The 25,593-nt window shown below is 40.8% G+C and overlaps 1 protein-coding gene across 1 annotated transcript; it reads right to left on the reverse strand.

The window, feature by feature from the left end:
- Nucleotides 1-20,714: 20,714 nt before the first annotated feature.
- On the reverse strand, nt 20,715-25,128 carry smtla (somatolactin alpha). The gene is made up of 5 exons (XM_030067082.1): nt 25,113-25,128; nt 24,609-24,799; nt 23,108-23,221; nt 21,664-21,843; nt 20,715-20,915 (listed from the first exon to the last, which is right to left on the reverse strand). The coding sequence occupies exons 1-5, from the start codon at nt 25,126-25,128 to the stop codon at nt 20,715-20,717; spliced, it is 702 nt and encodes a 233-aa protein (XP_029922942.1).
- Nucleotides 25,129-25,593: the final 465 nt, after the last annotated feature.

A 25,593-nucleotide genomic window follows, 5' to 3' on the forward strand; every position in this document is an offset into this window, starting at 1 on the left:
AAAATAAGCCACATTCGGAAATGGAACTTAGAGTCTCAACAAAGAAATGGACCCACATCCCCTGAAAAGCATTGTGGGTAGAGGCTGCAGAGTCCAGTGTGCAGCAGGTGAAGTGAGTCATACCAAATATCAACCTTGCTGAAGTGTCCTTGAGCAAGATACTGAATCCTTACCAGCTTCAGAGCAGCTGTTCTGTGACTGACCCTTACCTCTGAAGTTATGGTGGAGGGCACAAGCTGAAAGAAGAATTTAACTGGTGCGATCAATAATTGATCACCATTTAATAAGTCAATAAATGTCTCCAGGTCTGAGAGAGGCCTTTTCATGATTGCTCGCTCAGGTTAAAGGAACAGTTCATCCAAAATACAAAATTAAAGGATATGTTCCCATTTTTCCCTAGTGCACTCTTTCCATCTAGATAGTTGCTATGTGATTTAGTGAGGTTTCCAGTCCGTCATGATCTATCCTCTTTCCTGGCACCCCAGTACAATAGAACTGGATAGGCATTGTTCTGTGGAGCCTAACTCATAAATTTACACATGCAAAACAACAACAGCGCTTTCAAAACCAATGACAGAAACACCAGACGTAATCCACAGCCATTATGGGCAAAGAGCTCTGTTGGGAACTATTTCCTGCCAGATAATACAAGAAAACTCTATTGATCTGCCTGTAACTGCCTCATTTTGGAGGCAGATAGATACAGTAGGGTAACTTCTTTTTTTTATTTTTTTTATTATTATTTTTTTTTTTTTTTGGGCGAACTGTTTCTTTAAACCAACATGTAGGCAAATTTTGGATGGATTTTCACTTTAAGGGCTTCTAATCTATCAAACTGCGATGGCCTCTAAGTAATTCTCAGGCTGGTATAGTGCAATTTACAGCAGGGATATAAATAATCTGTGTCTGCTCTTGTGACAGGAGATAGACAAGGACCTGAATGCACTCAACAGGTTCTTCCTGGAGGAAATCATAGTGTGTGAGACATGTAACAGAATTCATATTCATAACTTGAAAGATCACCTTAACAGATACACAGCAGCGTCAGCAGTTATACTGTAATAAGTGAAGTGGGCCATGCATTACTGCATTAGGTGTAGGTGTAGGTGTTCAGTCTGTTGCCGCTGAGGTTGTAGCAACTTGTAATACTATCAGTTTTTCACTAAACCAATACACTTTATCAAGGGTGAGTTTACGAGCACAGGGAAAACGCCAAACCTTGTGATCATTTTCATTTCATGTTAAATGAAAAGGTTTTAACAGCAACAGTTTGTACAAGAAGAGGAGAGGGAGAGAGAGAGAAAGAGAGAGGGAGACAGACAGAGAGAGAAGAGAGTGAGAGAGAGAGAGAGAGAGAGAGAGAGAGAGAGAGAGAGAGAGAGAAGCGCCGGCTTCCAAGGTATAGCAGGATGTTTGCCAGATGCGCTCGCGGCAGCTGGGTAGCAGATACAATGAAATTTCAGATCATTCTATAAATACCACTGCCAGCTGCTTCCAGTTAATATCAGATGATTATTAAAAAAGTGCCACAGATTAACAGTTTCTCATTGGGCAGTGAGTAATAATAACTAACCTTTCTCTGGACTAGCCTGTCGTTAAAAGCCAGAGCCAGAGGGCACCGGGTGACAAAGAGTGGTGTGAGGTGACGTATGAGCATTTTAAACCGTTCTGACAAGAAATGTATTATGAGGTATTTTGCCCGGCCGATTGGATGGACTCCCCCGGGACTGAGCTTTTGTTTTTATGGAGTCTTTCTTGTTGCATTAGTTTATATGGAGTTTTAGGAGGAATAATATGCTGAGGTCATGGATGTAGGAGCTGACAGCATCTTTCACTGGTCTGCCCATTGGCTCGCTCACCTCATCCCAGAGGGCCTTCTCCTGTTACCTGCTAACGCCTCCCAGTCTCCCAATCTCCCAGCTCCCCTCAGGACCAGAAGTGCCCCCCCGCTGCCTAAACCACCCCACCCCCTTACTTGAAGTTCAACATAACATCAGGAGGTCTGGAATTTCACATTTTCAGCTCTTACTCTCCGGCTTTCTGTCCATCTTTCTTGCCATGACACATCACCTGCAGCATACAAGCATATAAACACCTCTCCGCCTGCCTGGGGGAGAGAGGAGGAATGTGAAAGTGAGATTTTTTTTTTTGAGTCAGTCACCACAGTTGTGATGTTTTAAAGTTGGTTTAATAGCATATAGATTTCAACCCATGGGGGGTTTTATGTTTTGTTTGTTTAAAGCAAATGATCTAATCTTTCATAATCAAACTGTAATTAATTGATTTTTCCCTGATGAGCTGCCATCTTAGACCAGGCCACCTGAGCCAGAATTGATTATTTTCTTCGCACTTCACCTGTGGATACTGGAGTTGCCCACAGCCTCAACACAATGTCACATCACCTCTCACTCACTGAGCTGACAACAGGCTCTTGGGGCTTGAATACCCAAAATCCCATTTACTTTGCAGGAGCTAGACACAGGTAGAGTGGCGCTGAGAACACAGGAATACCAATGAAAGTCACTTCTGACTGCGCTTTAAGGTTTTCTATTTCTTTTTTCTTCATGAGACAGTAACTGTGACCAGCATGCATGTGCACTGTACACACACACACTCACATATTGCAGTCCATTAGTTTGAGGCGCTATGGTTTTCATTAGTGGAAGACATGTTAAAAAGCCACAGAGAAGCCACCAAGCCACGGGTCCCGGTTGTGGTGATGTGGCCGGGTGGGTGAGGGGTGTGGCTAATAGTCTCAAAAAGTGACACGTCCTCACAGCCAGCTGTAAAGCTCACAAGGCTTCCAATGGCTCTATCCTCATTTCACTTTAACTTCATCCATCGTCATTTATCTTGATCTCACTTTAACTCCTCATCTGCTTGATATTTTGTTTGAACTGCTTTAACCGTTCCGGCTACTTTCAACTTGAAAACAGGCATAATTCATAAAGCCGTCACTTTGCAAACTTGCCAAGTTGCCAGACTTTTATACATTGAGCTGGGAAGTCAAAACAGACTTGGGAAAATACCTCGAGACACCATGATTGATTCTTCTAGAAATTCCTAGCAATTCAACCAGGTCCACCTTCACTGGGGTGGCCACGTATTTTCCAGTGAGACTGACTGCGTTTTGGAACCTGTGTCTGCGTGAATGTGCTAACACGGTGTGGTTTTTCTAGCGCAGTAAAAGGCCAGCCTCATGCGTCTTGATTGATATTGCCTTGCAGCAAACTGTTGTAACCCTCAACGGCCATCTGCAGACTTCTGCCTCCCTCTCCACAGCTGTTTCCTGCTCTAAACTGCTGAAACATTAGTGTATCAGGGCCAGGGTTAGGCCAACACAAACCAAAGCCTCTCTCCTGTACACACACGTGCATAGAACACCCCCACACTACCACCAGCTCACCCCCCTGCATACACAAATGAACACACAGGCACACATCCACACATGCCTACACACTCCCCTCCTCCTCCTTTCCCCCAATTAGCTTGCTACTGGTCACCTTGCAGCACTTCCTGTGTGACTTGGGTCATTTCCTGTTTCCTCTTGCCTTGGGAGGAGCAAAGGTTGAGGCTGAAGAACAGGAGGGATGAGGAGGGAAGACTAGGCCGTAACTTTCTCTCTCTTTTCTCTCTCTCTCCCTCTCTCTCTCTCTCTCTCTCTCTTTTCTCTCTCACACACACACAACATGCATGCAGCTATTCGTTTTCTTTCACTCTCAGCCTTTCCTCCCCTTACTTATTCCCTCTTTCGTTACAGTACAGTCCCATGTACCCACCTACACACACACACATACACACACACACACACACACACGCACACACATACATTGGGCCCTTTCTCTTTCTTTTTACATACAGAGAAGAACAAACTGTTTTCCGTCTCTTCCCGGCCCAAGCATCTGTGTGCCAGTAGTGACATGACTTAGAAAACCACATATATGTCCCATGGAGCATGTTTTCTTGCTTTCACATCTGGGCAGGGTGAAGCCTTGTGAAACTGTGGGACTCATATAACTCTAAATAGGGGATGGCGGTGAAAAGGTTTTGAGGAAAAGGCTTGTGGCAGGAAGATAGCTGGTTTCGCTGGGGAGAATATTGGTCCAAAAAAATGGTGTGCCCTTGAGCAAGGCACTTATTTAATCCAATGGCGATGTTCAGTTGCACGATATTAGAACGCTGTGGTTTCACTGGGCAGTTTAAAGGGTGTGAAATCATTTATGTAATGTAACTGTGAAGCAATGTGTTACTAAAGACTTTCTTGGAGCGAGAAAATGCTGCACAAATATTGGTTGGTAGAAAAAAAAACACTGAATTTAGATTATGTGGAAATAAAAACTGAAAGAATTTGTTCACATCATCCCAAGAGAACAACATCAAACATTTCATTTTGTGTGTCATACACAGAATATTTAACCCCCCGTCTCTGATGACGAATCAAAACAACTCTAAATGGGGGCTGTTTATCGCCAGAGTCAGACTAAAACAACTGTTTAGAGACAATCCCAAAACGCAGACTGTTGAAGGCAGGGAAAAAAAAAAAAATTGGTTGAGAGACGCTGGAGCACACTTCAAAGTGGTCCCAAATGAGCATGCTCACAAATGGTTTGCCCCTCAAGTGTGTTCAGCACAATCACTCTGTAGTAGCGCGGGTAAAGAAATGAGGCAGATTGTTTGTGACAATTAGGCTGATGCCAGATATTGCCCGCTATGGCCTCAGCAATCACTTGTCCCCATCAGCCAGCTCTGTTTATCAGTAATTGCAATTTGGAAAGAACTCTGCGGTGATTAGGTGCAGGGAGTGGTCAAATAGAGAGCTCACCCAGCCCTAAACAAGAGAGCAGTGTTTGGGTAGAGTTTGCACGAGGTCCCACTGAGGGAGAGTGACAGGGTGAGAGAGAGTGTGAAAGGAAGGAAGGAAGGAAGGAAGGAGGGAGGGAAGGAAGGAAGGAAGGAAGGAAAGAATGAGGGACGGAAGGAAGGGAAAGAGGAAAAGAAGGATCAGCAGAGAAGCAGACCGAGAGAGATAAATACAAATAAAAAGAGTGATGGCAGTGACCTAACAACTCTCCAATCTCCAAACCATCCTGTCTGATAAGGCAACATTGTTTTGTCAAGATTTGATTGATGTTTTTTATGTGAGACGAGAATCTCTGACAAGCACAGTTCAGCCAGGTTGCTTGATAAGAGAGGGTCCTCTTTAATTCATTATTTTGGCTTTAGAAATCCACTATTTTGGCCCTACATGTTGTTAGAGAAACTTTCTCCAAGATTCCATAATATAGTCATTTTGGAGAAAGTGATTAATAAAGGGCGAATTACACTTATATCTCTGACAAGCATACCTTGAGTAATGACCCAAATTAGCCTCCTTTTTAGGGTTTGATTCAACACAGGAAATTAGAGAAAGTTAATGTACATTTAAATTAAACATTAAACTGCACATTTTGATATCAGGTTTAAGTTCTTATCGCATCTCTGGCTTTGATTTGATCATTAGTGCTTAATTTGTATGTAAGAACCTTTGAGGCTTCAGTAAGTTTTATCAAGCAAACTTCTCCAAAGTGATATTTTACCCTCAGTACAAACTCCTGCTGGTAGAAATAAGGGCACACACACACACACACACACACACACACACACACACACACACATACACACACACACTCACAAGCAGGTGACATCGTGGGTTGAGTAGGAGACTTAACACACCGTGCTGTCAGAGTCTCCACTGTCCTGCTATGAGTCTCTTTTTCCCATGTGATCACAAAATGCTGTAGACAGACCCCCACCTCCCGCCCCCACACAGAGAGAGAGAGAGAGAGAGACACACACACACCCAGGGGAATCAGTTTCATGTTTAAATATTGCATTTGGTCTTTGATACTGTTTAATGATACGTGACACAAATAGGCTGGCAGGGACAGATAGAGAAAGGCAGAGACAGTGAGATGGAATGAGCACAGCATCTGTTGGAGTAATTGAGTGGCCATGTGCAGGCGCAAACCTTTTCTCGCATTGCTCCATCTGCATGTCACATCAAAGACAGACGAGCTTAAATAGGGCATGGTGTTGCCCAAATGTCCCAATGATATGCATCCATTTCATTTTTCTATACTTCCTCTAAGTTTGCTTTCCTGAGAGGATAAACCTGGGGACATTTAAGGATCATGACTGACATCTAGTGGTGGAATTTGGTAGCTGCATGTCACCCCCAACTAGGTGTAAAGTTGGGGGATGGGTTGGAAATTGTCATTTCCCAGGTTTCACATGGCGTGTTGACACAGGGTACAGTGCATTAACGCACCAGCTAGTGTGAAATGTGCTGGATTTATGTGCTAAGAGCTCTACATTACACACTGAGGGTGTTTAAAACACCCTGAAACCTGTCTATTCCTCCACTCTCATTCTTTCTCACTCTATCACACGCACGCACACACACACACACACACACACACACACACACACACACACACACACACACACACACACACACACACACAACTGCACCTTCATCGGTTTCGCAATGTTGCCCCAGCCTTACACTTTAATTGTCATTCTGCATTTATTTAATTGCATCATATAATACAAAATTGGTAAATAAATTCAAAATGGTTTTTAGCAAACAGAGAACTGTCCAGCTCTGATGTGATAAACATGCCACCCCACTGAGGGAGGTCATCAATGCACATATGAACTTGCTCATATTGGGATGTGATGCAGGAACAACAGCTGAAGGAAGTAAACACCCCTCTCCTCCAAACAGATGCATAGCTAGATACCTACATAAATAGAAAACCTGAGCAATATAGGCAGAAGACAGTTGTATTGGATTGTATTAAATTGTGCAGGTTGACCTGAGTGTTTGTATGTGTGCGTGTGATAGATAGATAGATAGATAGATAGATAGATAGATAGATAGATAGATAGATAGATAGAGGGAAGGTAAGGAAGGAAGTAAGGAAAACGATAAGGAGAAAGTAAAATTCCAGCAGTCATCTGTCCTCTTTAATTGGTTTCAAGTGTCCCAGATTCAGTGGAACGAAAGCTCCCTTGGCTCACCAGCAGCTTAGCTGCCCTTCCAAATACATACCAGTCACACTATGTTCTTCATTTTGTGTCATTTCATTTGTTATTTATTTATTTTTTATACTGTTGCTAGAGCATTTCCAAGGGAGGTGGCTCATGTCAGTGCACGGCATGTGACTGATTTATTTATCAGTTCATATCAATGCAGGATATGATGTTAATCTTGTGCCATAATCCAGGCTCGAGGGAAAGGGAGTGTTGTAGGCCTTTTGGTTCCCTTAGAGCTGCCCCTTAGCCTATATCATAAGCACAGATGAAGGATATCAGAAACTGACCCCATAGATCCTACAGAATAAAAAAGTTTCCAGAATTTTCTCAAATCTAATGTCATTTTCTTGATACCAGTAGGCTGATCTGCCTTATTCTGCCTTGTCTCAATATATTTACATTTGATCCCAGAGGCATTCCTAAGAGAAGTGAAGCTGCATCGGAAACAACTGAGATCATCTGTCCCACTGGCAGATTTTAGCTCTAAACATGAGACTATATGGCTTGTTATGATGGAGATTATTTGATTTGTCTTGTAAAATAATTCCTTACATACTTCACATTGTTATAGCAATTCAGTTTAACTTTATGTCCCGAATAGGGATATAATCAGGATTTTATTCAATGTTAACAAATAAAAATCAGGTGCTACTTTATTTTCATACATTGTGATTTTGAATACAATCCTTTGCTCTGATGAGTAAAATAAAGTAACGTGAGGTTAACAAAAAAGTAAACAATGTAAAAAAAAAAAAAAAAAAAAAAATATATATATATATATATATATATATATATATATATATATATATATGCCATATAATAGAATAAATATTCATGCTCATCAGACATATTTTTTTTTAATATCGTTTTGGTTATTTCATAGAACCATAGAAAGAAATTCTGTAAACTTTGTTTTGCCTCACTGAGGTGAAATCTAAATGAATTCATTTGCAGAGAATGGCTCTGAGTACTCTGAAAAAAAAAAAAAAAAAAATCATAAACTGTGGCACATTTAAAACTCCAACCTATAGACAGCTCCCATTTTTCATCCTTGAGACTAAACCCAGGGGCTCAAGAGGCTGCGGGTTCTTGCTGCTCTCGATTCAAGTTGTGCCAAGCTTCTTTGAATCTGACTTCTTATCCCCAAACCCCAGAAAAAATTCCTCCCCGTAGCCTTTTTTAGGACTTCGAAGAGAGCTCCTCTCTCTCTCTCTCTCTCTCTCTCTCTCTCTCTCACACACACACACACACACACACACAATATGCACACCCAACAAATCAATCTGAAGTTTGAGCTAGTGCAAAACAGTGAACATTCAATTTTGTTCACACCTAAAAATCAATTTGATGTCAAGTTATGCTTCAGTACCAGAGCAAACCAAAACAAACAACAGAAAGACATCAGCAGAGAATTGGAAAGTAAAATAAATCACCCTTATCACTTTCAAACAGAGAGAACCACTGAATCATCCTTCTGACAAACAAGACCATGTTTTTGTGCCTTTATTAGACATTTGCCTTGTAAAAGTCACTGGTTGGCAGCTGCATGGCCTTCAAACAGCAAAAACATAAACAAAACAGAGGAACGCTGCCCTGAGATCTGGCAGCTAAAGGGTACAAATGATAAGTTAGATTTTCAGTCATTCATTATGTCAAAGTAAAGTCTAAGTAGAAACAATGCAGAGCCCTGAGGAGCTCCACACAGACAGTATGTGCCAAGCAGAGACCGCTGAGCTTTGGCCCTGTACACTTTTGTCCTTTCCTGTCGACCCACACCCCCTCCCAATAATCTCTTCCACTAATTCATCACATGCTGTTTCTCATGTATCACTCCAAAAATCTCTATCTTACTGTAACATTTAGTCTCATATTCTGTCTTATAATTTCGGATTTCCATAAAAGAAGTGGAAATCTGCTAGGGGGATGAGATGATCTTACTTAGTTTCAGTTGTTTCAGGATTTTTTTCTGGGAACAAGTACATATACATTCAGTCTCCTCTTTGTTAGGTCCACCTAATCTAATACAGTTTAATGCAACGGCTCTGCCATAAATTTTATCTTTTAGGAAAGTTTAGAATGTTCAGTTTTTGTTGACATTGTGGAAAATGTGTAAATTTAATTCTAGGTTTATTACTGAGCTTGCAGTTTGTAGAGGTCTTGTACTGGACGACTTTATATTGGATTATATTAGATTAGATACCACATAAAGTGGCCACTGAGTGTGTATGTGTGTGTGTGTGTGTGTGTGTGTGTGTGTGTGTGTGTGTGTGTGTGTATGTGTATGTATGCATAGATAGATAGATAGATAGATAGATCAAGAAAATCACTAATCTAATTCTATTGGCATTTTTTTTTTTAACGTTGTTTAAAGAAAAAAGGTAGATTTAAACACTGGCTATAAAGCCAAAGCTACTTGATATGATTTTTTGCAAGGTATACTATGCTACTCATCACCTACCCAAGCACAGGGGATGAAAATTAGTTGTCTAACTACAGTGTATCTCGCCATCAAGCTCTTTGTTGTTGTGCATGGCTGTAATAAAACTTGGATTTCCAGTAAACTGAATTCACCTCTCACTTGGAGCTCCACTCTACTTTTACATTTTTTCATCCTACATCTCACCCTCTGCTCCAACCAAGCCCTTACTTTTTTGTATTTTCTCCATCCCATCCTGTAGCCTTTACCCTCTCCAGTCCTCCCTGTACTCTCTCTCTCCGCTCCCCCATCCTGTCTGCAGGCTGCCAGGCCCAGATAAGGTGTCTTGGCAGGGAGTTGGAGAGCTGGCCCTCGCCTCACAGAGTGGGAATCCAGGAAGCTGTGTACACGCCACGTCGCTGGAACAATAGGACAGGGAGGGGAGGCAACTGGGATGAGAAAGAAAAAGGAGACAGAAAGAGAGAGAGAGAGAGAGAGAGAGAGAGAGAGAGAGAGAGAGAGAGAGAGAGAGAAAAGAGAGAAAAATGAGAGCAGGAATATCAGAGCCTTAATGGCAGCGGTAGATAACTTGAGACACAAGTCAAAGCAAAAACATTTGCTTCTCCAATTTCAGTGTTTCGTGTTGCCTTAAAAATCACACACAATTACGAAAGGGGATTTCTCAGCTCTTGCTCAAATAGAGATCTGAATTTTGTTCATCTTTCTTCAGTATTTTGAACGTTTTATTTTGTGTATTTTAACTTAGAAGGAAAATAAACCCTCGGTGATGTTTAACACATTCCAGAAGATGGAGTGTTGTAATATGCTTTTTTGGTGTATCCACTTTCTCTAAACTTGCCCTGGTTATACTTACTTTGATTTAGTGAATACTTGTCATTAATCCCCTGCAAACAAAGGCAAACTTTTTGCATTCAGATGCAGGTTTTTCATGTGGGTTTAGAGCAATTGCAAAGGACTAGTGAGAAGCCTAGCAAAAAAGTGAGAGATTTTCTTACTGAGAAAAAACAAGAGCTGTCCTTTTGACAAATCATAACATATCTTATATCTTAGACCCATATTCCCTCAGCTCAATTCTCCCACACCCTTATGTTCTCTCAACTCTATCTGTCTCACCCCTATGTTCCTTCAGCTCTATTTTCCCTCGCTCTACGTTCCCTCGGCTCCTCGTACCATTGGCCCAATATTCTCTCGAATCATTCTAAATAGCCTAAATGCTTGACTCAAAGTCTTTAAAAAAGAAAAAAAGAATCTGAAAAAAATGGAAATAAGTTAAATAAAAAGTTGTTTTTATAGTGTAGTAAGAAGTTATGGTAACTTAAAATCATGTCAGTCACTTACTAAATTCAACCCTAACAGAGGACTGAGGGAACACTGGGCTGGCCCCAAAATGAGAATTTCTACCTCTTCTACAATGGATGTATGTATGGATGTATGGATGTATTGTTAAATGTCAGAGTGAAATGGTGAGCCTATAGGAAGAAGAGATTTTTTTGATTATTATTATTTTGAGGGACTGACACCAAAACATGTCTCTAATGTTTTAAGTGGCTCAAAAAATCTGCTATAAAACTACATTGTCAATATCTTGTTTTTGTTTTTTTTTTTCTTTAAGTGTTAATGGTTAATTTTTCCTTTAATGGAGACACTGCACAACAGCAGAGAAACGAATGTCTGTCCAACAAACCTTAAACATCATAAAGATAATTTGAACTGAAATTGTGTGTGTGTGTGTGTGTGTGCTAGTGTGCATGTGTGTGTGAGAGAGAGAGTGATCTCTCTGTATGTCCGTTATAGCGTCAAGCAGCTGCTGAGCCTAGATGTGTAAAATGTGGCTACACACATTGCCATCGCTGGTTCCGCCCCCTGTCTGATTTACAGCCAGACATTAATCATGCACTCACACACACACACACACACACACACACACACACACCACAGACACACACACACTTGCACAATCATAACCCACCTTTTTTTTTTGACTTCGCCCCAGTATCTCAACCATTTCTTACAGCCAGACAGGGCAGAGACAGCCAGTAGGTATACACTGCATATGTTCAGAGGTTTAGAGTTTGTATTTCCAAATACTTTAGATCTGGAATAGGTGGGTTTCTCTACATATAGTTATAAATTGAAGGCAGGGAAATTCAGGTAGTCAACTATCTGAGAGACATTTTAGTACAGCTCTCTGTGACTGACTGGCAATGATGTGGCCAACTCCACCATATTGCACTCCAGCTAAAAATGAATGGTAAGCAGTTTTTGTAAAAACGTCTGACACAGACCTGGGTGCTATGTTTCCAATCAGCAGGCTCTTTCCCTACCAGCAGGGCCCACTCTTGACTCTTAAGTGCCCAGACGAAGCGTCTCCCTGTGGGACAGATTAGGCCTCTCTCCCTCCACTTGATTCACCACTCCAATTGCCACAGCGCAAACTGACGTAATGTCTCTGCTTATAATCTGCTGTCCTGGGGACCAGATATCTCACTATTCCTCTATTACTTGTGAATAGTATTTGACCCAGGTCTGTACCCAACACCACATGAAGACAAAACTGCCCTTATGGCTGTTCAGAACTATATAAACAACTGGTCAGCTGAGGAGGGCATGGGAGGAAGCCACAAATTTGAGGTTAGAATATGGGGGACCGCAGCAAGTAAACATTATAATTCAAAGCATCAGCCATAGCGGTTGGATCAAGAATGGATGCGTCAAAGTTACGCCTACAGCATGTTGCTTGAATTTTTCAACAGCTGAACTTTAAAGGTCCCTGTCTTAAGGATTTTTTTGATTTCCCTCTTTTCGTTTTTCTTACCAAAGCAGGGACGGTTTTTGCTATGGGCAATGTGGGCAACCGCCCAGGGCGCAATCTACTTGGGGGCGCACAAGCGCCGTCCAAAAAAAAAAAAAAAAAAAAAAAAAAAAGTGCGTCCGCAAAAAAAAAAAAAATCGTTTCTAGACTAATATCGCTCATTTCCATGTCAAGTTGGTGCAGTGGACGCTAAGGCGCCCCTACTATCACGTCAACTTACTGCTGAGAGTCATGTATACAGGTCGTGTGTGTCAGAAGAAAAGGCAAGGGGGAGGGGGGCGCGGGGGATCAACTTGCGACTGCAGAGGCTGTGCGCAGGTTGTGAGTCTCAGGAAAAGCAAAGGGGAGGGGGGCGGGGGATAGACTAACCTCTGATATGAAAGATCCCAGGCCAAACAACACAAACTGCTGCTTCCAAATAAATTGTATTTCATTCATAAAATTAATATAGATCCCTTATAGCTACATGTAATTTATTGGGTTATGTGAAAATGCCAAACAACAACAACAACAACAAAAAGTCAATGGAGTATCATGGACAAAAGGCCAAAAAAAAAACATCAGGTGCCCAGTTCAGAAAGAGAAGGAGAGAAGAAGAGGAGAAACGTTCAAAAGATAAAGGTATGCAAGTCTCTATGCGTGACGTTAATTGTGCATGTAATGAAACAGTAGCCTATACCCTATTTATTAGCCTCTTGCTAATATGTTGCCACTTAGCCACAGAAGTTTTTTTTTTTTTTTTTTTTTTTTTTTTGGTTTTTAGTTTTGCTGAACTAGCAACTATTAGAATTTTAGGCATCGTGTCATGGAATTAATTTCACCCATAGGCTAGTTTGTGTTTGCAACACAACAAGTGCAAGTTCACATTGGCCTGTTAGTCTGTGGATTTGGTAAACAATACGTCCTGACTGTGGAATTTTTAATTTTTTTTGCTATACGTGGGTCTGTGGTAACCTAAATAACTTCCTATACACTGACATGACATTTTGTAAGCTATATGTGATATAGCTTTATGAGTAATTTCTAGTGTGTTATTCTTAGTTAATAAGATGTTAACAAATGATAGGCCTGATGTGGTGGGGGTGGGGGACGGTTCGCCCAGGGCGCAAAACTAGCCAGGACCGCCTCTGTACCAAAGCAATAGATCCCTCAAATGTTGGAAGCACTAACAATTACTAACAATTTCAACTTGACTATGACACTAACAGCTCAAAAAGAGGAGGAATCTAATCTTGTTTCACAGTCTTATCAGTAATACTTTGAATTTAACCCTGGAAAGATAGTAAAATGTACCAGAATCTATGGTACCCGCATTATGAATCCTTTTTTTCCTGAAATTTTACACATCAGTCGCAATTACTATGTCAACTTTTACATATGAAGTCACCTAGTGTTTGAATAGTACTCTTTAACATGTTAGCAACTCACTGACTCTACCTGTCACTTCAAAATAAAGTTTCTGTTGCTTTTAGCTAGCACACAAATCTTCCCAACTGACTGGACGTTTTCTATGTTTAAATAAATCTTTTTTTTTTTGTCTTTTTCAGGGTTCTTCATAATATTCTTATCGAGTCATTTCAACACAAATAAACTACGTTACACATGTTCAGTGCCTCCTCCTAGCTTATGTCAGAGGAGGGATGGATTCTCGGCATACCTTATATAGTCAGTATTGAAGAATTGCTACCATCAAGAAAAGCCAAAATGAACAGGAAAAAAGGCAGAGGATGTGAGCGTTGCTTTCCTGGAGCTTTACCAGAGAGGCGGTAAATCATAATCCCTGAGCCGAAACTGAATTCACCACACCTATCAAAACTCATTTAGGATCAGAGGCCAGAGGTCCAACTATTTACTATCTGTGAGCTCCCCCTTTTTTCTCCAATCCTTTTCTTTCAGGGGAAAAAAACAGATAAATGAAAGCCAAATACACATGGATAATCCCCGGCGTCTTTCCAGAGAGGAAATTATTATATTTGAAGTTATGAAAGTGCTTCCTGAAGTGAAGGAAATGCACTAGATTTTTATGCCTGTGTCCTGATCTAAGAAAAACACAAACGGACGCAGACTGGCAGACAGACAAATATATGCCCCTCCACAACCCCTCCCTTCCTCTTGCTAGCTCAGCCTTTCAATGTGCATTGCGATTTACAATATATCTCAAAGAAGAAAGGAGGAAAAAAAAGGAGAAAAAGCTGGAAAACTCCAAAAGGTCTTTTTGGCCAGAGACGTGAAGGGAGGAAATTGCATTGATTTAAGCTCAGCTTCTTTTGGCATCTGTCCGCCCTCTTCGTTTTTCTTTCCCTAAGTGAGAGCGTTTGTTCCACAGCCGCTGGTTTAGATACAGTGCTCTAAGATGTTTTTCTTTGTCGTTCATTATATCCACAGTGAGTGGATGAGTGGATGTGAGTGACAGCATCTCAGTGCTTTAAAACAGGAACTGTAAGCTTTGACTGAAGTAAGCTTTTTTGTGGAGAGGTCAGGAAGGACTTCAAGTTGAACTGCTTCTTTCATTCATAAAATGATGAAAATTGTTCAGGAGGGTCCATCTCTATAATGTTCTAAGAGCAGGTAGGGGACTTTTTCTTCACTCATGTGAGTGAAACACCACCCAAACTTAAGAACTCAACTAATCATGCACCTCTCTCGTGTGCTTCTCTTACTCCTTAACAAATGAATCAGAAAAAGCCCCCATAGTATTGCATGCATACAGTAGTGATCCACATTAAATCACTCAGAGTACTGTTGTTTTCTTGATTTTTAACTGACAACACCACTGGAACCGAATTGTCCTCATGTGCTAACATTGCCAACCTAGTACTCCATGCAGTTAAAAAAATAAATAAATAAACAAAAACAAAAACAAAAACAGCCAGAGTTATTTCCAACTGCTATCTGACCCAAATCCTAAACACACATAGAACTGACACTGGACACGGAAAATAAATCATAAATTAACTAAATAAATGAAACACCCATGCATAATTAATTAAACTCCCATATGAAACAGATTCGAATTTGGCACATTTTCATACACGGAAATATTCAAATATATAAAAAACATGCCGCCTCCTTGGTTTTTTGAATTGCCAGCCACCACTGCAATATACATAAGTTGAACAGGTATGAACGCCCTGCATGAACATATAAGGAAAAAATGTAAATGTTTTCATTTATGCAAATATCTTACACATATTGATTCAACATACATTGCTACAAATATATATCATCATATTCAGACAGTGAATACATGCCTAGTTCATGAATGTGGGACATATATGAAAGAATTTCCTGTTTATAGGAGCAAGTGTTCATTATCAGATTTCCATATGTGAGTATACTATTTTATGCCCTTGATCACAGTGTTTTTCTCTTTGGGACATTGTACATCACATTCATATTTAGCTCTATTTAACTTTTATTCAGAGCACCATACAGTAAGTAAAACTGTAGAACAATCTTAATCCTACATCATCATCATCATCATTATAAACAGTCAGCTGCAAGGAGCTTAAGTGTTAGGACAATAAATATTACACAACATTGCAAAACAAGGAGGAATATGGGGGACAGAAGAGGAGACAAATTTAGCGCCACAACAAAAGCTTCTATTTACAACTTGCAGATATTTTCCCCTGTTTCCTCCATGTCCTCACAGCATGGGAATGCTCTGTAGGACAACAGATCCATGATTCCTTGGCACAGCAGAGGGCTTCAGTTTGGTACGATTGATGCTCCCTTCCCTACTGAGTTCACAGTCGGTCAGCCTGTTGCCCCACATTCTCCTAGGTAATCGTCTAATTTCTTAGTGGCGTAAATCCTGCTGTTTGCTGGGTTCAATCGCAACAAACCAGGGGACACCCTGTAGCGCTTGTTTCACCACGACCAATCCCATTCCCCTATAAAACCTGGACTCATCCATCCATTCCTTTTGCGAATGTACCTCATGCAGGTTATGTAATGGCAACAGTGGTGCAAACCACTGTACAGGATGCAGCCCAACAACAGAGCACTGATTTAATAGTTGGGCAAACAATGAGACAGAACCATAGACAGACTTGTCTGTCTGCCTCTGCACATTATGACCAGCAATTATCCATGAAAGGGGAAAATTAATTAATTTCTTCATTCATTTTTTATTACATGGCTTTGCATGTTAATTTTGATCTCAGCATCGGCAAATCTCAGCAACCAATACTTCTGAATAATGATGAATAACTGACCATTGTTTATGGATAGTCACGTCATGCAGGTTTAATATATCACACCATGCAGAAAGTTCAGTCCATTTACTTCTGTTAATTAAGCTAGCTAACAACAACACCTGCCGTCACAAAATCATTACAACATGGGAATCACTTTGAATTTATTAAGGGAATATGAACTCTTTGATTCATGGTTAGACAAGGACAATGGGAAAGAAAGCAGATTGTTGTATGTCAGCTGAAATGTTACTGATGTATCAGTACAAATGGACAAATGGCACAAATAGAATCTATGATTATTATGAAGATTATTGCTTTCTTTGATAAGTAGCCATGTAATTCATGTGACAATGTATAGCCAGCTGGGCATGATGTGGAATAAAGCCTGATGGGATTCAGAGACTTGTAGCCCCCTCCACTTTACACCAGAAAAATGATCACCCTATTGGGGTTTATTCTGCAGTAATGACCAATTGGCAGTGCATTATCCCTTACATTTTCCCCTACATAAGAAAACTGTAAGTGTCTCTGTAGCACACACATAATGCCATTTCCTCTGAGTAGAGATGTTTTCAATATTGTATTAAACTGTTGTGCCACAGGTTTCTCTTTTCCATTAGGTTGTGTTTTCCTGGTTGAAACATTACGCTGTTACCACCTAATGGGCTGTGTGTTACGCCTTTCAACACACTGGAACAGTTAGGATGGGCCTGACCCACCATGTCCTCTTGACTCTCACTCTAATGACACATGTCTACTCAGGCTTATGGTGAGATGCCTCCTGGGGGAGCAAAAGAGGAGGCAGAAGAAGGTGGCAATGCAAGCTTGGGCCAGAGAAGACTCTTGTGTGGTTAAGGATGCCTTTTTGGCTTGGCAGGTACACAAATGACACAAAATTATTGAATGAGGCATACATAGAGTCAGGCACATAAACCCAAACAGCCAAACACACACACACACACACACACACACACACACACACACACACACACACACACACACACATACATCCACTGACAGCTCTGCATCATGCTGCAGTCCCCAGAAGTCTTGAACTCTGGTTTGGGGTGAGATTGCATGTATTTGAGACCTTCTGTCATTCTTTCATGGCCTGAAACACATTCCCTCTGGTATACGTTTTGCAGCATAAATAGCTTTGTGGCAAAAACAGCAGTCTGGGCTGTCAGGCGTTGAGGTGCAACTGAACAACCGTTCTTACCCTCTCACCTCTGCTCCTCTCTCCCTTTCTATTTCTACAAACACAAACATACAAACACCTCAAGTGACAAGTGCTTCTCCCCATCTAACTGTGTCATTAAAGCAGTGAAACAAGGGAAGAAAAAAACCAACACAAAATTGTTGCACTCCAGTTTTGGGGGATCTTGTGGGGGCTGGAGAGCCTGTTTTAGGCCTTTCCAAGCTGTCGTTCTGAGCTATAAATGAAAGCAAAACAACAGTGTGGGAGCCAGCTGAGTCAGTGGAGGCTCAAGGACTTCATACTTGGAGTCTTGGTTTCATATCAAGCCAACATCACTTCCCAGCCTAACTCCTCTAGCTATGTACCTGCCTTCCAGCCATCCATTTTCTCTCTTGATCCAGCCTACTTCCTTGCATATCACAGTACTCAGTGTTCTGCTGCTCCAACTCTTCTCTCATTCTCATTCCACCTCTGTCATTCCTTTTGGTTGTCTCTCTCCCACTCTATTCCTTATCTTTAAATCTTTTTCGTTCACTGTTTGATTGACTATTTGCCAGCAGTACATTCACCTATGTACTTCACATTATGCAAAAGGAGATGATTGCCCTCTTTGCCTCTCTTTACCTCTCTCAGTCCATTTTCTCTACATCTCCTCTTTCCTCTCCCTTTGCCTCCCCCCTTTTGTCTGCCTCCGCTGCTCCACTTATGCATCCCAGCAGTCTAGATTTCCTTACCTCAGGTTATAATAGTTAGACTGTGAAATCACCCAGGCCCCATACCCCTCCCTTCACCCCTCTGCCCCAACTCCTCTCCTTCCCTCCCTCCCTTTCCCTAACTACTTATAGCTGATCTTTAATATTTATAGCCCCAAAGCTTGGGGAGTGGGTGGGGACTCAGGGCCTTACCTGGCCTATGTTTCCCTGTGTACTTCCAGTGAACAAACTTGGGTAAGGTGGGGGTTGCAATGCACGGGCATGGCTGTGGAGCCGCGGTCCTGCAGAGTTGGAATAGAGGCAACCCAATCTTCTCCGTGCCCCCATACTGAAGTGATTAGGCCACAGGAAGCTGAACCTGACATTGCTGACACTAGGCCCCTCTACCACATCCTGCCTCAACATCCACCCACACCACACGACACCACCTTTCTACTCTGACACCCGATTCACTGTGGCGACCGCAGGCTGATTTACATCTTCTGACAAGGAGGGGAAGGGAGGCACAGGGTGCTAGTAAAGAAGAAGGAATAGACAAAGACATAAGGCTGCCAATAACAAGAAGAAGAAAAAAAAACATGACATATCTGAGAGACATCTGAGATGAGAACAAAAAAAAAGTGTTTATGTTGACTGCTTCCTTAATTGTTTCCCTGTCTCCTGGTGTGGCAAGATGAAAACAGGAAGAAGCAATGCAGCCTGCCAATTTCAAGCCTATTAGCTCACATGTGAGAACAAGTGCCTTTAGCACTGCAGGTGCGTTTAGTTTGGCTACTTTTATCAAGAGATATGTGATAATATGATTTTGACATGAAATTTTAGGTGAGAACATTTATATGCAGTTATAGTTATTCCACTATCCCAAAATCAGGATTTCATCAATTTGAAGGAAAAAAAAATAACCAATTAATACATACACAAGAGGAAACACAAATTTGCATTCCGCAATGCCTTTCTGGGGTATTATAAACTTTATGTGCCAATATAAGAGATACTAGTGTCATGAATTGCATGGTAACATGACTTGGCTGAAGATCCGGCGATGGGGGTCACCTTCAGGACAGAGCACTACTGCCCTCTTGTGTTTTGGGGTGGAAAGGACAGAGATTTTTCTTGGGCAGGGGTGAGGAAAATGTTGATGTCACACTTGTTGATGGTACTAATGCTGAATAAATCAGAGCTTTAGAGAAATCTTTACCCCAGATGTGGAAGCATTCACTCACTCACTCACTCACTCACTCACTCACTCACTGACTCAACATATCCAAGCCAACCAAAAGATTTTTTTTCTTGCTTTCTTGGCATCCTTTATTTGCATCCTACATCTACAACACTTGTCTAGAGTGATTTTGGCAACACCATACACTGGGAATATAAAAACAGTAGGGAAGTGCAATTCATTCTCTTTACATTTGAGTGTACAAATACAACGTATGCAAATGCATTCAATTAAAGCAATCTGATACAATGTGATATAATTATGAATTAATACTTTGGAATTAATCATATCCTTAATAACCTTAAACACAAAACCCTCAACTAACTGTGATTCATGCTTTAAATATCCTTTGACTATATGTGTGTGTGTGTGTGTGTGTGTGTGTGTGTGTGTGTGTGTGTGTGTGTGTGTGTGTGTGTGTAAATGACAAATCTAGATTCTCACTTTAATCATTGTGATTCATTCTCTCTCACTCCATTTCTCTGTCTTTGTCATTCCTTCTCTCCTTATCAAAATGTCTCTTTTTTCAGTTGCAATTTCTCTCTGTTTGACACCCATTTCTTGTGAGTGTGTTTCATTTCACTATGCAGAAGTGAAACCAGCTCTATTAAAAAGGGGGAATCTCACTGAATACTCAAGGGGTCGGGGGAATAATCAAAACACTGCAAGAGCCAGCGAAGAATACAAACTCCAGTTAAGAACAAAGGAAATGGAAATCAATGGCAGGATATGCATATTTTTTTGACAGCTCAACATGCAAATAATCTTTTGGGAATATGCCCTGTGTGCCTTTGCCAGGTTAAAATAATAACTGGGAAGGAAAATATAAAATGCAATATCTTGAAGAAGGGGCACACCATTACATCTACTGAGTTTTTGTGTGAAGGTGGTCCAAACCAATCAATAAAGAATGTACTGCATCACAAGCAAGGCTGAACTGCCTAAGGCATGGTCATATCTATAAGTGCAGGAGGAATTAATTTAAAGACAAACACTGCTGCTATTTAAAAACTGGACTCTAGGTTGCATTATGTGCTCTCTAATAATGTTAAGCGTTTAATATAATGCACAGTTGTATTTGTCAGTTTGTCGACACTTGAGAAGCTTGAGGAAAGTTTCCATCTTATGGGCATCTTTCTTGAAGCAGCTGAGCAACATATAGTCTCTCAGAACGGATTCCAGCATCTCTGGCTGCACATCATACTGGACAAGGCCGTGCTCATTGTAGGCTGTGGTCAACATCCCCTCATCCAGCATCTACACAAGCAGATTTGGCGATATATAAATAATAAAAAATAGTTTCTAAGGTGGGAAAAAAGAATTGTTCTGTTTTGATAAATCCATCATATGGAAAATAAATAAATGATTTATAGCATAGAAAAAAAAAGAAGACTTCGACCTCTTCAACTTTACTGATCCCATCGGTGGGTTCATCATTACGAATGCATGCTGCATGGCCAAACTCACAGAACTTTATGTTAAATTCTAGTGGAGATGCCAATGTTTCCAAAGACATCAAACATGTCTTGCTGAATTACAAGGAAATGTGTAGGTTTGAATCTTTGACTTGAGTATGAGTGCGAGTGTCATGTGGCTTCAATCAGGTGCAGATACGTGATAACAGATATTGTCATACAATACAAAAAAAAAAAAAAAAAAAAAAAAGTTTTGTTTTGTTTTTTCTAACTTTGAAGCTACTTAAAAGGGAAAAATCACAGTTCAGTGGGGTAAAACAAAAATCTCCGTGAATCCTGACATCTAATAGTGAAAAGTAGGATACCGAAATGGCCATCTGCTGTTGACTGATCTGTGATGGCAGGTGGTGACATCATCTGCCTCCAAAGTGACACCAGAAGCAGATGGCCAGTTAAGTATCCAACAATTCACCATTAGATGTCACACTTCACAGAGATCTGGATTTGGGGTTTGTTTCTCTTTAAGGGATCATGGGTAACATGAGGGTCTTATTGTGTTAATGGTAATGCAGAGGTTTGATTTGATCTACCTTTTTCATGAGAACCACCACCCCTTGCTCCAGGCTGACCAGCTTCTCTGACACCCACTTGGTCTTGTTAAGCAGCAAGTCCGGAGCGTCATCATAGCGATCCAGTGTGGTCTGCAAGTATACCAAAGGCTCGATCCACGATTGGACCAGCATCAGCACTGAGTGGAGCAACCACGTATCCTGCATTGCACAGTTTACACATGGATGAATAAAATAGAACTCAATTTAAAAATAAAAAAATATGCCCCTAAGCAAATTGATTCTACACTTGTGAGTCACATGCATAGTCAGACATCACAAAAAAAAAAAAAAAAAAAAAAAAAAAAAGAACATACAAAATTATACAACACAATTAAGTACTGCGCAACTACAGTGGGGTACTTCTTTCTGGTGCTCTACTCATATGTATAGAGTATACTTTTAAATGTCTACACATGTTAGACAAACATGGGCAGTAATATTGATAGAAGGATAAAGAACTTACTAATACCACAGGTTTTGATAAAGGACATGTCACATACCAACAGTTCAGCATCAAAATGGGGTGGAAATGTTCAAGTAATTGGCCGTGCTTAAATGCCCCTAAGCAGAACTGAATGTAAAGCAAATACCAATGGCCATCATAAAAATGACCATTAAACCACGGAGTAGGCAATATTTTCAGCAGAAAGGTTAAAGGATAAATTACCAAAGTAAAAAGGATATTGCAGTATATTCACTTTCAAAGGTTCACATTTTGTGTATGAGCAAGTGTTATACTGACGATCATAATGTTCATCCAGCACTTTCAAGATGGCTAAAAATGACTTATTAAGAAATTGCTTTTGTCATTATACTTGGCCTTTGTTAGTTGAAAGAGGATAATTGTCGAACTTCCCATTAGCCAAATTATAGTTCACATCAGCCAAATCATCCTCCTATGGCCTTTCGTTAAGTGGTGCATTTCTAGTTTCCAGCCTGCTGATCAAGCTGACCTTTAGCCTAAAAGACTGTGCCCTTCTGGACAGTAGCCAAACCTGACCAGGCACAGAATAAAGCCAAAGCTTAGATCATTTCTGCAGTCATATATATTCATGAGATTTGGGGACCTTTCATTGTAATTAGTATAAACCCCCTCCTGCCATTTTGCAGATGAGAAAAGCAGTAAGGATGAGCCAGGAAAGCTCACTTATTCTCCAAGTGACCATTATTGCAAAACAAAGTTTGGGTGCTTAGCAGCTTGGCTGCTGCAAGATGAATCGTGATCAGCAACCTCCATATAAACAAACCGAGACAGGCATGAATTCATAGTTGTCTGCCTGTATATTTGTGAGCATGCATACACACACTCACATGTACACAACACACTCATGCAGACACCTACAACAATTCACCATAAATTAAGACAAAAGCCCAGGCAAAGGTAGATAGAAAATGCTGTGGTGATCTGCACCCATCTGCTTACAGATATTTGTTGGATTTCACTCTTGGAGCTGGGAATAGGTAAGGCTTTGGTGATGCATGTATAGCCAGCCTGGTTCCTCTGGAGCCGCATGGGGAACGGGACAAACATCTCCTCCTACAGTCCATACAAACGTAGAAAAACATACAAATACACACACAGATACATGCGCGCTTACATGCATGGGCACACCCACTCATGCAAGTTCAACACGTGAGGACCTTTGTTGATAGCATTTTTTTTTTTTTTTTTTTTAAATTACCAATGAAGCTGTTCACCATTGATATTACATGCCTAGCAATAACCTGACCATGGCCCCAGTTCTGATACTAAACCCTAAATAGCCCTTTGAAGAAAAATGTTCTCAGTTGGGAGATTTTTTTTTTTAGTCCTCATCTCTCTCTCTCTCTCTCTCTCTCTCTCTCTCTCTCTCTCTCTCTCTCTCTCTCTCTCTCTCTCTCTCTCTCTCTCTCTCTCTCTCTCTCTCTCTCTCTCTCTCTCTCTCTCTCTCTCTCTCTCTCTCTCTCTCTCTCTCTCTCTCTCTCTCTCTCTCTCTCTCTCTTGAATCTATAGCCTCAGAGTGAAGGGGGGCTCAACAGACCTGGAACCAGCAGTAGCCTGTATCATTATCACTCTCATATGTGCTCCAGTATAGGCCTGCTTCTTCAATAAATCATCTTTGGCTCTGAGGAGTGATAGAAGTTTGCTTTGAAGCCGGTTAGAGAGGCGCTGATCATGTCAGAATCAAAAGCAAATAACACAGGGTATCTCTCAGACAGTGTTATGCCTTTGGTCGAGCATATTGTGAAAAACAGTCACTTTGTTTCCAATCTTCTTGCTTGAGAAGAGGATATAGTTGGAAACATTTAGGCGTGCGACAACCAAGTATATAGTTGATGGGGACTTTGCTTCAGTGTCTTGATTTTTATCTATTCATTGTTTACACTGACTTATAATAATGCATCCAGCTATACATTACAGTAATTGATTACTCTCAGGATGACTGCTCAAATTAATTATATAAATACGTAGTCAATTTTATGCATCACTTTATAAAAAGCCATATTAGACAGCTTCTCAAATCAACCACAAAATTCTGCATTGCTGTTACTGTAGTCTCTGCCTAAGGCTAAGTGTCTACAGTGCTGCTTTTCAAAATGCTGATTTCACATTTTAAAAGGCTCTAACTCATGCCCAACAGCATTAGATAAGAATATTTCCCCTGTAGGTTATGGATTTTCTTAGACTGCACTTAAGTTGATTCATTTCTTTCTAAGCACAACGAATATAATTTTCTATTGTCATATGATGCTCTGTGTGAACAACACAAAGAGCAAGTGATTATATTTCTCCTGGAGCCACATATATGCAGCACAACCTATGCTCTTGCGAGGCTGTAGGACCTTTTGCAAACAATAGACCTACTGAGCACTTGAAATAGTTGTAGTTTTGTCGACTAAACGTAATAAAATCTCATTTTGAGGTAACACTGGAAATTACTCACAAACAAAGTGCAGGACTCCTCGGAGACACGGTAGATGACTTCAGCGTGCTGGATGACTCTGTCAAGAAGTTTCTCTTGGGAGATGGTGGGACACCGAGAGATACTGCCCTGCTCTTCCTTACAGTCCAGTGGGTGGCTTACGGTGAGGAGACAGGGCCAAAGCAATAGGGCCCACACACCACCCTGCAAGACTGAAGACACATACAGTACGCAAACACAAATATATGACCATAGATGCACAGACAGGTGGGTGTAAAAGGACACAGACATGCACCAAGACACAAATGCAGACGCGCAAACACACAGGTAAATGCACAGACCAAATGTACAAATGGCCACAGCTACTGACAAATATCCAAATTTATATTTCTCGCTATACTTCAGCATGTTATAAACAAACTGCAATATTGTACAATTACAATAACATTCAGTAACATTAGCAGCTATCATCCAGTCTATGTCCACAGCTATCTTCAGGTCTCAGTGTGAACTTTGATAGAGTACCTGTTATCATGTCCATTCTGTCAGAATTGGCCAGTTCCTCCTTCCTGTTCTTTCATGCTTTCAACTTCGCTTATATAGTTTGACCAGGGCATGAATTTAGCAAAAGGTCATGATGGTCTTGTGCAAGGTCTTGTAAAAAAATACTGTCTACCCACTCCTGCTACGTTTTTTTATTTTTTTGTAAATATGCATGACACCCAGGTCACAATATACTAGTATAGTTCCCCGTCATTGACAAAGGAAGGCCTGGGGGTCACATGTTCATCACTTCAGTGAAGAATGTTTAAGGATAATTCAGTGAGAGACTGGGGATCAGAAAGTATCCAAGGATAGGTGTTGTGTTGCTGAACTGGACGTCACAGAGATAGTTCCTATTCACACATCCTCCTCAAAACACCTGGAGCCTCACTTATGTGTCAGCAGATAGGGCTGTGACCTGTTTCATATGAAACAATGTTCTCTCCTCATCATTTCATCTTAC

The sequence above is a fragment of the Myripristis murdjan genome, chromosome 13 (genome assembly GCF_902150065.1).
Source record: "Myripristis murdjan chromosome 13, fMyrMur1.1, whole genome shotgun sequence".
Classification (NCBI taxonomy): domain Eukaryota; kingdom Metazoa; phylum Chordata; class Actinopteri; order Holocentriformes; family Holocentridae; genus Myripristis; species Myripristis murdjan.